Here is a 17,194-nt window from a genome sequence, read left to right as displayed (position 1 = left end):
GAGACAGCCGTTTTTTTCTGAGTCCTCTCAAAAACCGGGTTTCCGATTTCGTGCAGACAGTAGCTTGAAAATGATGAATGCATTTTTTTGACGGAGAAGGGGAGGCTTGGTTTCCCCTCTCCGTTGTAAGTTGCAACGGGGAAGTGGAAAAGCGTCCGGGGCTTCGGCCCGAAGCGCCGAAGGGTTGAGCTTTATTGAGCCCCTCCTCCGTTGGCACTCAGTCGTTTTTTGGAGAATTTTTTTAAACTTCATTTTTGATTATTTTAAGATATAATTGACCGCCTATGAGCTCCCAAATTTGGCCTGGAACCTCCAGGAATTGTGGGCTAAGCTCCATAAACTGACAAAGTCACCCAGAAATGTCACTTTTATAGCCCAAAAATATATAATACAAATACATTTAAAAAGGTACAATTGTGCTCCGAATTTCCCGCAATTTGATTTATATAGCCCCATGATAGTGAATAAAAATCATTTTCATGGAAAAAAGTGTTAAAACGCCTGATTAATATGTTTGTAATGCTGGCAGCAGGTTTACTGCTGTTAGCAAGGTCTCAGACTCACAGGCACCTATGCAGAGATCCAGGGTGATGCACAAGGCTTTTCTACCCAGCAATACGTATTTGAAAGCTGGGGAAAAGTGCTGTGAATACAGGCAGAGAGCAGCCAGAGAGAAGCGGGTGTGAGACTCACACAGAGACACACAGAGAGCTCCTTGCAACACATGGCTCTCCCAACCAGACTGCACCCAGCGGACAGGCTGCTTCACAGCTCTTTGTAACCCAGGAAAGCAGCTTGAATCGTGGGTACATGAGTGTTAAAAGTGCATTAAACTGTTGTAATTCAAATGTGCATTTGACTGCATAAACAGCCGGTGTTATGGACATATTCATGTCAGTATGGACAGGAAACTGTCCATTTCGTCCACATTTAAGTCATGAAATGTACAAGAAGATGAACACAGCAGAGTCACTGCTGTTAGCATGGTATTAGACTCACAGGCACATATGCAGAGATCCAGGGTGATGCACATGGCTTTTATACCCAGGAATAAGTCTTTGAAAGCTGGGGACAATTGGTGTGAATAGAGGGAGAGAGCACCCAGAGAGAAGTGGGGTGTGAGACTCACAGAGCGCACCCAGAGAGATCCTTGCAGCACATGGCTCTTGCACCCAGACTGCACCCAGAGAACAGGCTGCTTCACAGCACTTTACAAGCCAGGAAAAGTGATTGAATCCTGGGTATACATGTTTTAAATAGTCTGATACCTCCAGGGCGCATCACCGCATTTTACAAGCCAGGGAAGGTGCCTGAATCCTGGGTAAACATTGTTTAATTGTTTAAGTGTTTTTAAATGTGTGGAACAGTGTTTTGTCACTTTCAAAACTCTCCCGTCATTGACCGGAGAAATGGGGTCGATGTTGTATTCCATCTGACCGTTAATATTTCAGTGAGACGAAGTACGTACAATGACCGGAGTGATCCCATGTTAATTTTGTCCCAAAACCGGAAAATTCCCTCACCCTGCACGCTCTAACCCTCAACCTGCTGCACCCGTGTTCTCCATCCTTCCAATCATTTTATAAATAATGTATTCACTAAAGTCATCAAACCAGTCAGATCTTGACCCTTCGTCGATACAGGAAATGTAGCAGAAAACATACGTATTTATTTCTCTATTTGCATCTTTTGATTTGGCTTCTTTTTTTAAGTTCAAAATCGCCCAACCCCAGTTTTCATAAAATGTTGGCATTGTTAAACGTGCCCCCATATACTCTAGTTTATCAAAACCCTCCCTGTTTGTGGATTGTGGACTTGGCATGCCAGAACACATCAAGTGTTTTTTGAGAGTAAAGGTGATTATTATTTGGGGGAAGTATTCCTTTAGATCAGAGGTGCCCAGTACGTCGACCGGTCGACCGCGGGGGCAATGCTGGTAGATCGCGAGTCATTCATAAAAAAAAAAATCCAGCTCCGTTAAAATAGACAAAACAGGTTTTGATCCCTCCTCCCTTGGCCTCCCTGCCACTTAATTCAGGAGTTTACTTGATTGACAGAAAAAGCGACCTATCGCTTTCCAGTCTGTTAACCCAGAATGCAAAGCGATACAAAATCAGTCAAGTGCCGGTAAAACTCAAATTAAGTTAAAGAGACAAACAAGAGACAAATAACAAAATGAGTGCGGGACCGAGCAAGAAGCTAAAGACAAACCACTTCCACCCAGAACGGGAGGAAGAATATTTGTTTGTGATGTCACTTTCAAAGGTTATTTGCCTTATATGTAAAGCAAGCGTCGCTCTGCCAAAGAAAGGTAACGTGGAGAGGCATTATCGGAGTGTTCACAAGGCATATGACAGCGACTTCCCTCCGAGTAGCGAGTTGAGAAAGAGAAAGGTCATGTACTATTGCTACACAAACATTATCTCGCAGTCTTAGTGTCGCCAACTCGTTTCTAACATGCACAAAGACAAACAAATGCGTCTATGGTCGGTGTATTTTCAACCTTTCCAATCCAGACGAGATCTCTCTCCCGTCTGTGCGCGAGAGGGCGGGGCAGTTTACACACACGCGGCTGCTCCATGCAGCAACACACGGAGGAGATGGCGGAGAGAAGCGCTCCAAGGTGGTTAAATGTTACCCGTCTTGAGGACAATGCTCCTTGCCAAGAGAGTTCAGCATGTGAGGGCGGTAACACGAGCAATGTGTCTAAACATTTATCAAAAGTGCTCCACATCCAGACGGAGGAATGCACCGGGTTCCACTGTCTCTCTAGCAGCTCTGTAGCTCCATCCACGAGGAACGTTTCCCCGTCAGGTGTTCTGTATGCTAGCAGCAACACACGGAGTTAACTCCATGATTCAAACATGGGTTAATGATGAGAGGAAACTGAGTTATTCATTTGGTTAAAGTTTCAGCTATTCTGTTCACAGTTCTGTCATCAGATTATTTAATACCATTTGTTAAAACACTGTTGTTTCTTTTGATGTGAAATATTATTTATTTTATTTAAATAAAAAGCAATGTTAATTTTGTTCACAATTTGTTTAGTTAATTTAATAATATATGTATTTTTGAATCAAGTATTCATCTTTATTGTCTTGTTAGTTTCCACATGCCTGAAACAGCCTCAAGCTACATCTAAAGGTTGATGGCTAAATAAGAGCGTTTGAGAAATTGTGCAAGGCGTACAGTAATAGTCCGAATAGTCGATTCATCGTTTTATTAATCGAAAGATTAATCGATTATCAAATTAGTCGTTTGTCGCAGCCCTATTGTAGTTATCCCATGTATAAATAAAACGTGTTATTCAGCAACCCTTGCAATTTGGGATTTTATTTTTGGTTGGTAGACCTCGGTGAGCTGGTAATTTCAAAAGTAGCTCACCAGCCAAAAAAGTGTGGGCACCCCTGCTTTAGATGAATGGGTCTGGCTGGGTCTCAGCTGATTTACAGAAGCTGCACTCATAGGGTCTCACAGGGTCACTGTTGGCTTTGGTAATCTCAGGGGCTCTCAGGAGTCTGTGTTTCACTTCCTCCCAACATCACACAGGAGCGTCTGTCAGCATCTTCCTCTTAAAGTGCATTTTGAACCTGTGACCTGATATTATACAGATCAGGAGGGAGGGGTACCCGAAGAAAGAGCTGTGAAATATAAAAGCAGCCACACTTTGACAGTTTAATCCCCTCACATTTCTATTTTCAAGTGGCGGTCTGTTCAAATGCTCGATGAGTTAGGAGCAGAAAATGTGAATATACTTAGGCTTCAGAGATTATTTTGTGTGAAATGCATAAATACCGTTATCAATCACAACAGAGGGTTCTCTTCTCTGAGGGATGCATGATGTCTGCTTTTATTTAATGACCGCACTGCACTTAGCGTAATGCATTCACTGAGGAAAATACATTTGCCCTTTTTTCTGAATTAACAGAATTACAATCACTTTCATGGAAAAATAACTAATTTCACAACTCTATAGTTGGGGTATATTAACACATTGTAAAGTACATCACACAGTCATATGTCTTCTAAAGCATGCCCTTGAGGTTTCAAAAGAACAAAACCTTTAATCCGTGGGTCTTGTTTTTTGATTTTATGGTCACATGACACTTTTATTTTGGACCTGTTTATTGATATCTGTTCCCGTTGTATGAAAGGTTCCCAATGAAGCGGTGGACAACGCCCTCCAGAAGTCCTCTAGGTCCTCCAGTCACCAGAGCAGCCGCCACCGGACCCGGGACAAGAGCCGAGACCGGGACAAGAGTAGGGACCGAGACAAGAGTAGAGACCGGGACAAGAGTAGAGACCGGGACAAGAGTAGAGACCGGGACAAGAGTAGAGACCGGGACCAGGACCGGGACAAAGACTGGCCTCCTGAGAAACGTTCAGATTCACACTCTCCGGTGAGTCTCAAAGGACAAACCCAGGTATTATACTGAAACATGTTTCTTTAAACTTGATGCATCATTAGGGACCTTGTTTTGTTTTCCACATTGTGATAAGTGTAATGACAGCTCCTATAATAAAGTGTGAAAGAAAATACATTCAGTCCGAGCCCTAAGGGGCCACGAGGGTCCTGCAGTACCTCAGCTGTTCCTAGGACTGAGCTCTTCTGAAAAGGGCTCTCTGATGTTGTTCCAGAGCTCCTCTCTGCGTCCTCGTATTTCCCTTCTCCTGGTCCTTCTTCCTGATGGGTCTATCACCACTGCCTTCTTCTGCTGTCTCTGTGCCACCATCAGTCTGGATCTGGAAGTCCCACAGGATCTTAGCTTTGCCGTTCTCAGCCAAATCTGGAGGTGCCACCCGTTTAGACCCTCCAGCCCATACTCTGCACAGATCCTGTACACTATGGCACTTTAGGTACGTCGTACCCGCCTGCATCATACGACGTCAGATGAGTAGGCACATGGCTCGATACATTCCCAGAAGATAATTGGCTAACACACTAGGGGAGCCAAGCACCAGCTACTAGTGGACATAGCAGTCACTGGACACAGGCAGACTAGCCACATTTACCTGTGTCCCGCCTGGATCCGCTACGAGGAATCCTACGACTCAATGCACACATGTTTACAGGAATGCTTGGAGCTGTATAAGATCAACAGGACTGTAAGAGCCTTCATCCATAACTCAATGGGACTGTGTAAGATGACACTGGAGGCCAGAGACAATGCACAAGTGACCATCATGTGTGACGTATACCAAGGAGATGCTAACCCTAACCCTAGTGCTGAACCCCCTCTGTCAGATCATCAATAATAGTGGCCACTGATACTGGTTCAGAAGTGGAGAGACAATCAGCCCCCTCCTCTATATGATGACATCAAGCTGTCTGCCAGGAACGAGGTGACATCCACTCACTGATCCAGATCCTTAGGCTCTACAGCAGGGGTTGGCAACCCTAGGCACCCCCCCCCCCCGGTTAACAGTTCACGATCGTCGGCACACTGATCACAATTTTTTTTTTAAATGGCACTTCATATCACAAAGGTTGCCGACCCCTGCTCTACAGCCATGATATCTGGATATCTTCAGGAATGGTTCAGTGAGATCTGATGAATGCTAAAAGAGGTAAGATGGTCCCCCACTGAAGGAGTGACTCTACCAGACGGCAACACGGCGGACAAGCCTCACATTTTGTCATTAACTGGATCTTAGGCCTCACCAAAAACCGGAAAGTACAAATTGCTAGCAGCCTGACACAGTACACCAAGGGAGAGAGGGGTCGAGTGTTGACTAGTGAGCATCAGATGCCCTGCTTGGTATATACCAGCGACAGATCAAAGAAGACGATACAGCAAACATGGCGCACCATAACAAAGTGACTGGCATAGTGTACAGGAACATCTGTGCAGAGCCTGGGCTGGAAGAACCAAGGTAAAAACAGACGGCACCTCCAAATGTGGCTGAGATGGACAAAGCTAGGATCCTGTGGGACGGAGAGGATGGTGATGGCTAACCAAACTGACATTGAGGTGGTGGACAAACAAGTAATCCCAAGCGATAGTAACATCAGGAAGAAGGACCAGGAGAAGCTTTGGAAACACAGACTGGGACTGTGCCTCCAGCAAATCCCAGCAACAACATCCCAGACCTCTTTCCAGAAGACTGCAGTCCTGGAAACAGCAAAGATACTGCCCAGGACTCTCAGGGTAGAGGCCCTGATCTGGAAGGAGTTCATTTGTTAGTAGTGCTCATGACATAATACATCAGAATCATGTAATTCATCATTGATAAACCCCAGAATGTGTTCACATGTTTTAGAGGTATGATCTGGGTCCTCATCTGTCCTGCATCATGTCTGTTTCAGAGTCAGCCCCTGAAGTCTCTGCGTAAACTTCTGCACCTCACCTCCTCCTCCTCTTCCAATCAGAATGCTCATTCTGACATGCGCTACCAGCCCAACTCGTCCTCCTCTCAGGGGTTCCCAGAGGGCCGGGGCCACTCGGGGGTCAGCACCCCCCAGCTGAAGAGCCGGCAGACTGCCTACCCACTGCCCGGGCAGCTGGAGGCCAGCTGGCACTCGTCAGCTCTGGGTCGCCCCGAGGGAAATCCGTACCCCGAGCAGATGAGCAGCAAAGGGGGCCAGAACGGGCACGGCTTCGGACGGACCCCTCGGTCTCGAATGCCAAACCTCAACGACCTGAAGGAGACGGCTCTGTGATCGCCCTGAAGACCCCACCCCCCTTAATGTCTTCTTACGTAACACACATCTGCTGACTGCTCACACACACACACACACACACACACACACACACACACACACACACACACACACACACACACACACACACACACACACACACACACACACACACACACACACACACACACACACACACACACACACACACACACACAAATATACCAACACTTTAAACACTGCTTGTGAAATGGGCTACAGCCTTCTGTCTTCATTTTTTATGTTTGATAGACTTTATACTACTGCTTCTGTAATTCTGATTATGATTTGTATAATAACGTAAATATATTACAAACTAAATATATATATATATATATATATAAATGGATAGATAGGTTTTACTTTATGTATTTCTGTTTCTATTGGATATAGAGATATAGTACATTGACTGCGTAGTATTTCCTGAACAGTATCTGCAGCTAACAGAGTTTATTATTAGTGATGGAGGTAATGTCGGTGACTCTGCAGTGTCTTCACCTCTCTTCCTCTCGTCTCACTGTTTGGTGTCTTCTGGTCACAGCAGTCTTTCAGATATAGACAGGGGTGGACTGACAATCTGTTTGCTCTTTTTTAAAGGGTTCTTGGTTTTTAGGTCATTTTGTAATGCTGCCATTTTAGACACTATGGTGCCATGAAGTGAGTAAAGACTGATGTACAGCTCCTTCTGCTGGAGAAAATAGGTACTGCACCTTCTGTTTCTGACCTGACATGAACTTACTCAGCCACTGACATCTCATGCACTGTATGTGCAAATAATGTTCACATATATATATATATATTTTATATATGATATAAATAACCAATGCTATATGAAAGAATCATCCCAAATAAACACATATAACTAACCCTGTATAGACTTACTGACAGTCCGTTGGGCAGTAACAGGATCTGAGGTTATTTACTGATCTATATTCGATGTACACTATGGAGGGGGAATCATACAGTCAAATATACATTATTTGTCCTGTTTTCAAGTTGATATTAAAGGATGTGATTTGTTTTTATTATAAATATCCTTCCTACAAGGACTCAAGGAGTAGTCTGTTCTCCTCTCTAAACCAGAACGATCTTAGACCCAGTCCCGGTGGTTCTGCTTGTTCAATCAGTTAAAAATAAATAACTGTAAATAAAGTCTAGATGCTGTAGTTATGTTTGCTATATGAATTGTTTGTACAGCATATAGAGGAACTCAAAAGCCATTATGAGTGCAGTGATCCCCAACCGTCCTCTGAATATCAGCTCTGCCATTTTACCATAATGTTTATCTTAGGTTAACTATCACTGTGTCCATTAACTATATCTAAATAACTATTTGTTTATACTTTCACCTATTTCTAATCATGTTGCCACTACTTTGAGCACCTAACTATTACTGTAGCTTATCTTTCTTTGAGCTTTTTCACCATGTGTCCTTTACTTTTGCACTACCTAACTATTTAATACATCTGTTCATTTCTTTGGGTTTTTTTTCTGGTCATCCATTACTTTGAGCAAACTATTAACTATTTGCCTTTGACGTTACTCTTCCCTTGTGTGTCCGTGCAGCAGCAGGACCTGCTGTCAGGAATCACTGCACTCTTTAATCTGACGGCACAAACTGAACCACTCGGGACTTAGGATCAATCTGAACCCAGAACCAGGATGTGTTTCTAACTCTGTTTCTGTCAGAACCAGAGCTTTCTTAATGTTGCACTTTAAAGAGACGGTATGGCTCAGCAATATTATAACCCACTGCCTGTAAACTCCTCTTCATCACTGCTCACGGTGTGCAAAGTGTGTGAAGACTCAAAATGGCGTGGTGCATTCAAGGACCGTGCGCTCTCTTTCCCCACACAGTAAATCCCTCTCTGTGAGTTGTTATTGTTTCTGAAGGAACATTGTGTATTATATTAATACTGAGTGTGACCTGTTGGTAATATGTATAACAGAGGATCAGCTGTTTAAATGAATCCAGTATGTGATTTTATTACAGACACAGATCATTAGTAGCATAGCCAGAATGTGTATCATGAGAGTGTATCCCCCCCCCCCCCCCCACAGGTCCAGGTTTAGTATTTCATGTTTACATAATGTTACAGTAAATCTGAATAAAACAAACTCATTTAATTTGAAACCGTCAGGACTTTTTGTTTGGGTCGTTTTTGTTGTTGGTCTCATTCATGAACAAATCTTCACTCCTGGCTTTCAGGTGTCCAATATAGCATCGACAGACTTAAGGACAGGTAAATAGTGCATGAAACATGTCCCCCTCCCACTCGGTTAGTCTGAGCCTCTCTGAACACAGTCGAGATGAAGGTCCAGGTGGAGGTCCTGGTGGAGGTCTTGATGAAGGTCCTGATGGAGGTCCTGATGGAGGTCTTGATGGAGGTCCTGGTGGAGAGAAATATGGACTGGTCTGCAGGGCAGGTTGTGGACCATCAGGGTTTTTGCAAGATCTTCAGTAACACTTGTTCATGCACATCAGCAGCTCCATCCTCAGGGCGATGCGGGTGTGCCAGCCCAGCGGCAGCAGGCGGACATATCGGGCCACGATGGGGGGCCGCAGCAGGTTCTGCACCGTGGAGGATCGGTCCGAGTTCCCGTAGAAGACCTGAGGAAGAGGGATCCAGTTTCTGTCAGGACTCTTTAGGACAGGAAACTAATTTCTGTAGCAGCAACACTAAAGATATCTCTGAAAACCAACACACTATTTATATTATCTACACACATGTTTACATGTGTACTGTTGTTATAAAATGTGCACATTTTTACTAATTTTGTCACTACAGACAGTCTTCTCGTCAGTGTCTCTGATTGTGTCTCACCTCGCTCTCTGGTCATGGTGAAATCTCAATCTGTTTTACCGTGAGTGAATTCAGAGTGGATCAGTGGTATGATGAATGTAAAACTGAAACCGCAGGTTTCAGGGTATAGATAGGTTCTGTTATTATAGGGTCAGGGTTAGCTGGAGCTCTCTAATGGCACATTTCCACTGTAGCGGGGTAGCCCTGTTTAAGCGTCCCTAAGCGTCCTCGCTCAGGCCTCGGGCTGCCTCGCTGGCCGTCCGAGGCCGTGGCGCATTTCCATTACAGTTTAGGACCTGGGGTAGCAACGCAGTGTAGGCGGGGCATCTGTGCAGAGACATCCTGGAAAACTTTCACATTTCGAGTTGTCCCGTCGAGCTCCTGCTGGATTGTATCATCCCCAATGAGATGTAGGAACGTCGTCACCTCCTCGGTCGACCACGGTGTGCTTTTCTTTGACGTTGCCATTTTTGTAGCTCCTCCGTTTACAAAAATGCTGTGTATAAAAATGCTGCAAGCTTGCTTCTAGATATATATGCGACGCTAGGGATGATCTCGCGCGCAATCTTGTGACGATTCTCTCTGACCAATCAGCAGTCGAGAGTGTTGACGTCACCAGTTCAGCCCTGGCCCTGGCCTGATAGAACCACAATTGTATGGGGCCGGAAAAAGAGGGAAAAAGTACCCGCTAGCCGGTGCTAGGCTATATGGAAAGCCCACCAAAAACTGGCCTGGCCACTTGAGGACGGTTAAGGACGCTTAAACGGGGCTACCCGCTGCAGTGGAAATGTGCCATAACTGAGGGTGAAGCTAGGATCCAGCACTCACAGCAACACTAGGTATCTCGGTCCGTAGGGACCTGGCTCTGTAATTGGAGGGTTGCAGGTTCAAGTCCCAATCGGGCCAATTAAATGCAGCGAGTGACTGGTAGCTTGAGAGGTGCCAGTTCATCTCCTGTGCACTGCAGAGGTGCCCTTTAGCAAGGCACCGAACCCCCAACTAAGACTGGGAGCCTCTTTGCTCTTCGTGTTTGAGTTAGTAAATGTACTTAGTTACTTTACACCACTGTTTACATCACAATGAAGGAACAGAAGACCCGGCAGATCACTGAGTTTAAAAGTTTAGATTAAACAATGAGTCCTCCAAAGAGTCTGCTGCAGTTCACTAACATGTGTACGTCTGTGTCCCCGGTTACTCACCCTGTTGTTCCCTGTCTGGTCCTTGTAGTAGATCCAGTTGAGGGTTTCCACGCTGCGGTACTGGATGCTGTATTTGGTGACCCACTCATCAGCATCACAGCGGCCCTGGCTCAGGATCCCCGACATCACCTGCACCTCCTTCAGGTCGATCTGGATCCACTGGTGCAGGTCGTTAAACTTGGATAGCCACGCACACCTGACGCAAACACCAGCTTTAGTTTCATATGTAAATAAAATAAAATAATTATTAAGGGGTCCGGACCTACCCAAAGCCCTGGTTGTTGAGGCAGGCCTTGGGGGGAAGCCAGGAAGAGTACCAGCCCGAGTACTGTTCCTGGTTGGAGCAGCTGATCTGGTCCGATGTCACAGATCCAGATTCAAAGCCCAGAGCCCGGTGGTACGGACACTCTGTGGACAAAGGAAGCATTGTGGAGTTAGCACGATAGCTAACTAGCTGGCTGTAGTTAGCTTTGTAATGAGTCTCTATTGGCGCATTTCCACTGCAGCACGTAGCACGGTTTAAGTGTGCCGTGCCAAACCCGGCCCGTTTTTTTTTGCTTTTCCACGTTTTTTCTGGCCCTCCAAAATCGAGGTTCTTACCGGACCAACAACCGGGCTGAATATGCTAAACTAGTGACGTAAACACTCGACTGCTGAATGGTCAGACAAACTAAATGAGAATATTTGACCGTGATTTAATTGTAATCCACGTTTCAAAATGATGCCGAAGTAACAACATACTGATACCGGTTAGTAAAAACCATGAATTAATGCTTTGACAAGTCTGCAGACAGACGGCAGGCGAAACACCGTTTTAAAATGCGTGTTTTCTAAATGGAGATAACGTTGTAAATGCTCCGACCGTCCACACTCACAACAACGACCTACAGACATAAATAAAGCAGCGACTGTATTCACCATGTCACAGGCAGTCTGTGGTTTGTACTTGTTTCACTTTTGTCTAGTTTCTGAACAGATATGAAGAACTGTGAGCTCTGAGGGCTAACAGCTAACGGTTGATGTGTTGGTTTTGTGGTTCGCATTGAAGATGACGTCACGGCTCCGCCTACACTGCGTTACTATAGTTACTGCCGCAGCTACTACACTGTAATGGAAACGCAGCATGAAGTGAGCCGGTCCTAACAAGGCCTAACGAGGCTTAACTATACCGTACTAAGCCGCGCGAGGCCCTGCAGTGGATATGCGCCATATGTGACATAAGAGGAGGAGGAGGAGGGGGGGCCGGTTCTGGTTGAAGTTTCAGGAGATCAGATATGAATCAGACTGGTTCTGGTTCAGATCTGAATCAGACTGGATCTGAATCAGACTGGATCTGGTTCAGATCTGAATCAGACTGGTTGAGATCTGAATCAGACTGGTTCAGGTTCAGGTCTGAATCAGACTGGATCTGGTTAAGATCTGAATCAGACTGGATCTGAATCAGACTGGTTCAGATCTGAATCAGACTGGATCTGAATCAGACTGGATCAGGTTCAGGTCGGAATCAGACTGGTTCAGATCTGAATCAGACTGGATCTGGTCAGATCTGAATCAGACTGGATCAGGTTCAGATCTGAATCAGACTGGATCTGGTTCAGATCTGAATCAGACTGGATCTGGTTCAGATCTGAATCAGACTGGATCTGAATCAGACTGGATCAGGTTCAGATCTGAATCAGAGTGGTTCAGATCTGAATCAGACTGGATCAGGTTCAGATCTGAATCAGACTGGATCAGGCTCAGATCTGAATCAGACTGGATCCGGTTCAGGTCTGAATCAGACTGGTTCAAATCTGAATCAGACTGGATCTGGTTCAGATCTGAATCAGACTGGATCTGGTTCAGATCTGAATCAGACTGGATCAGGCTCAGATCTGAATCAGACTGGTTCAGGCTCAGATCTGAATCAGAGTGGTTCAGATCTGAATCAGACTGGATCCGGTTCAGGTCTGAATCAGACTGGATCTGGTTCAGATCTGAATCAGAAGGATCTGAATCAGACTGGATCAGGTTCAGATCTGAATCAGAGTGGTTCAGATCTGAATCAGACTGGATCAGGTTCAGATCTGAATCAGACTGGATCAGGCTCAGATCTGAATCAGACTGGATCCGGTTCAGGTCTGAATCAGACTGGTTCAAATCTGAATCAGACTGGATCTGGTTCAGATCTGAATCAGACTGGATCATAATCAGACTGGATCTGGTTGAGATCTGAATCAGACTGGATCAGGCTCAGATCTGAATCAGACTGGTTCAGGTTCAGATCTGAATCAGACTGGTTCAGGCTCAGATCTGAATCAGAGTGGTTCAGATCTGAATCAGACTGGATCCGGTTCAGGTCTGAATCAGACTGGTTCAAATCTGAATCAGACTGGATCTGGTTCAGATCTGAATCAGACTGGATCTGAATCAGACTGGATCTGGTTCAGATCTGAATCAGACTGGTTGAGATCTGAATCAGACTGGATCAAGTTCAGATCTGAATCAGACTGGATCTGGTTAAGATCTGAATCAGACTGGATCTGAATCAGACTGGATCCGGTTCAGGTCTGAATCAGACTGGTTCAGATCTGAATCAGACTGGATCTGAATCAGACTGGATCTGGTTCAGATCTGAATCAGACTGGTTCAGGTTCAGATATGAATCAGACTGGTTCAGACTCAGATCTGAATTAGAGTGGTATAGATCTGAATCAGAATGGTTCAGGTTCAGGTCTGAATCAGACTGGTTCAGGCTCAGATCTAAATCAGACTGGATCAGGCTCAGATCTTAATCAGACTGGTTCAGGTTCAGATCTGAATCAGACTGGTTCAGGTTCAGATCTGAATCAGACTGGTTCAGGTTCAGGTTGCGTGATGAGGTAGCAGGATTTCTGCAGTATCATGTAGCGAAGGCATTGCCCTATTTTGGGCGTCCTAATCTGCTCATCACCTCCTGCAGGTAATCAGATTATCTGCTCGGCCTCTCAGTGCTTTATTTATTTTATATCTTCATCTCAGATCCAGACTGTGAGGAAGACCATCATGCAGGAGAACCAGATCGTCCTGTATGAGTCTCCTCCTGATGAACCAGTCTTTAGAGAGCCGCGAGGGTTCATGGTGGTGTCATGAGGGTTCATGGTGATGTCATGAGGGACATGTGACCTCACCTGGCATGCAGGTGTCCGGCTGAGGCTGTGGGGAGGGGGGGGGGCAGCTTGGGCTGGAGGAGGGGGGGATTAAGTGTCGCTGTGTCAGCAGATTCACAGTCACATGTGCAGGCCTTCACGTTGGACGTCCAGGACTCGATGACCTGCTGCTCCTCCTGCAGATCCTCGTTCTGCAGATCCTCGTTCTGCAGATCCTCGTTCTGCAGATCCTCCTCCTGCAGATCCTCCTCCTGCAGACCCTCCTCCTGCAGATCCTCCTCCTGCAGATCCTCCTCTTGCAGACCCTCCTCCTTCAGATCCTCCTCCTGCAGACCCTCGTTCTGCAGATCCTTCTCCTTCAGACCCTCCTCCTTCAGATCCTCCTCCTGCAGACCCTCGTTCTGCAGACCCTCCTGCAGATCCTCGTTCTGCAGATCCTCGTTCTGCAGATCCTTGTTCTGCAGCTCCTCGTCCTGCAGACCCTCCTCCTGCAGACCCTCCTCCTGCAGACCCTCCTCTTGCAGACCCTCCTCCTGCAGGAGACCCAGGTTAATCCACAGAGCAGATCTCTAACAACATTGTATTTCAATTGTAACTCGTGTTACCTCCTGAGAGTGCATAGAGGTCAGCGCTGAGCCGTGCATCAAACACAGAAAGAGATTACATGATGAAAGTGTCATAATGGTACAGTGAACAGTGAACAGTGAACAGCTCAATGAGAGAGAGGACGTCACGCTAAACGCTAAACACTGAACACTGAACAGCTCAATGAGAGAGAGGACGTCACGCTAAACGCTGAACACTGAACACTGAACAGCTCAATGAGAGAGAGGACGTCACGCTAAACACTGAACACTGAACACTGAACAGCTCAATGAGAGAGAGGACGTCACGCTAAACACTGAACACTGAACAGCTCAATGAGAGAGAGGACGTCACGCTAAACGCTAAACACTGAACACTGAACAGCTCAATGAGAGAGAGGACGTCACGCTAAACGCTAAACACTGAACAGTGAACAGCTCAATGAGAGAGAGGACGTCACGCTAAACGCTGAACACTGAACAGCTCAATGAGAGAGAGGACGTCACGCTAAACGCTAAACACTGAACACTGAACAGCTCAATGAGAGAGAGGACGTCACGCTAAACGCTGAACACTGAACAGCTCAATGAGAGAGAGGACGTCACGCTAAACACTGAACACTGAACACTGAACAGCTCAATGAGAGAGAGGACGTCACGCTGAACACTAAACACTGAACACTGAACAGCTCAATGAGAGAGAGGACGTCACGCTGAACACTAAACACTGAACACTGAACAGCTCAATGAGAGAGAGGACGTCACGCTAAACACTGAACACTGAACAGCTCAATGAGAGAGAGGACGTCACGCTAAACGCTAAACACTGAACACTGAACAGCTCAATGAGAGAGAGGACGTCACGCTAAACGCTAAACACTGAACAGTGAACAGCTCAATGAGAGAGAGGACGTCACGCTAAACGCTAAACACTGAACAGCTCAATGAGAGAGAGGACGTCACGCTGAACACTAAACACTGAACACTGAACAGCTCAATGAGAGAGAGGACATCACGCTGAACACTAAACACTGAACAGTGAACAGCTCAATGAGAGAGAGGACGTCACGCTAAACACTGAACACTAAACACTGAACAGCTCAATGAGAGAGAGGACGTCACGCTGAACACTAAACACTGAACAGCTCAATGAGAGAGAGGACGTCACGCTGAACACTAAACACTGAACACTGAACAGCTCAATGAGAGAGAGGACGTCACGCTGAACACTAAACACTGAACACTGAACAGCTCAATGAGAGAGAGGACGTCACGCTGAACACTGAACACTGAACAGTGAACAGCTCAATGAGAGAGAGGACGTCACGCTAAACACTGAACACTGAACATCTCAATGAGAGAGAGGACGTCACGCTAAACACTGAACAGCTCAATGAGAGAGAGGACGTCACGCTAAACACTGAACAGCTCAATGAGAGAGAGGACGTCACGCTAAACACTGAACACTGAACACTGAACAGCTCAATGAGAGAGAGGACGTCACGCTAAACACTGAACACTGAACAGCTCAATGAGAGAGAGGACGTCATGCTAAACACTGAACACTGAACAGCTCAATGAGAGAAAGGATGTCACGCTAAAAGCAGATGTTGGGACTCAGGATGAGATTAAGATGCAACGATAAGGAAATACAAACACGTTCATTATTCTGCAGGAACTGACCACAAAAAACCTGATAAAAAGATAAAATAATATTGAAGAGTAAAATAACCTTGTTAGTAGAGAGTAATTTGTAATTTTGAGTTGCTTTTATTTGACATTTTTAATTTTGATACTTCTTTCTAATTTGGATCAACACAAACACAACGTGTAGCATCACCTGATACATGATGATTGTTTCTGTGATGAATGATTCAAACACTGGAACCCATTCTGGAACATTTGACATACTGAATACTTGATTTGTTCCTTTATTGATTTACGTTTGAATGCAGGACTTGCTGTACTCATTTCCTGTGACTCTTCAGAGCAGCGATGACTAACCACAATAAACACTTTATCTGATGGTCTGTTGATGATGTTCTTACCGGTCGAGAGCAGCAGCAAGAGCAGCAGCGCAGCACGACGACCAGCCATCGTCCTCCGTCAGCAGAGACTGACCTGCCGCCTGAGGATTACTGTAATCCAGGAGCAGATGCTCTCTCTATTAACCCCCTCACTGCTGTTATCTCACAATGTTTATTTATATAGCCCAATATCACAAATGTTACATTTGTCTCAGTGGTCTTCACAGTTTGTACAAAATATCAGTATGACAATACGACACCCTCTGTCCTTAGACCCTCTGTCCTTAGACCCTCTGTCCTCAGACCCTCTGTCCTTAGACCCTCACATCGTACAAGGAAAAACCTCCGGAGAAATCCCACAGTTTAAAGGGAAAAATGGGAGAAACCTCAGGGAGAGCAACAGAGGAGGGATCCCTCTCCCAGGACGGACAGACGTGCAATAGATGCCGTGTGTAAATTGAAAATATTATACATTTGCAACATAGGTAGTCCAAATGTTTGGAAATGCCTGTGTGTATAATAGGAAGATGAATCCACGAGGATATCCATCCAGGACCTATGATCCAGGACCACAGCCACGACTCAAGAGGGGACACAGGACACAGGACCGCAGGATCATCCATGACTCCGGATCCCGGCGTATATAGACACCAAAAAGAAAGACATTTGGGGAACGTCCCCAGCTGACCCAGAAAGCGACTCAGGTTCTGGTCCAGGCTCTCGTCATCTCACGCCTAGACTACTGCAACTCCCTCCTGGCTGGTCTACCTGCA

The 17,194-nt window shown here is 45.7% G+C and overlaps 2 protein-coding genes across 2 annotated transcripts in view; one reads left to right on the top strand and one right to left on the bottom strand.

Moving 5' to 3' along the window:
- Positions 1-8,813, top strand: part of LOC117562563 (cyclin-dependent kinase-like 5) — a gene marked incomplete at its 5' end in the record, with an annotated part of 43,512 nt that extends 34,699 nt beyond the window's left edge. The window contains 2 exon segments of the mRNA XM_034240413.1: positions 4,155-4,400; positions 6,308-8,813. Coding sequence (XP_034096304.1) covers positions 4,155-4,400; positions 6,308-6,661 — 600 coding nt within the window.
- LOC117562565 (retinoschisin-like) lies at positions 8,747-16,491 on the bottom strand. The gene is given in 7 exon segments (XM_034240416.1): positions 8,747-9,290; positions 10,683-10,878; positions 10,949-11,090; positions 13,832-13,872; positions 13,874-14,343; positions 14,416-14,441; positions 16,443-16,491. Coding segments are annotated over 7 exon segments (1,077 nt in total). The 3' UTR covers positions 8,747-9,137.
- Between the last annotated feature and the right edge of the window lie 703 nt (positions 16,492-17,194).

This window comes from Gymnodraco acuticeps, unplaced genomic scaffold (genome assembly GCF_902827175.1).
Source record: "Gymnodraco acuticeps unplaced genomic scaffold, fGymAcu1.1, whole genome shotgun sequence".
Classification (NCBI taxonomy): domain Eukaryota; kingdom Metazoa; phylum Chordata; class Actinopteri; order Perciformes; family Bathydraconidae; genus Gymnodraco; species Gymnodraco acuticeps.
The sequence above is the reverse complement of the archived record's forward strand: the minus strand, read 5'-3'. Positions and strand labels throughout refer to the sequence as shown.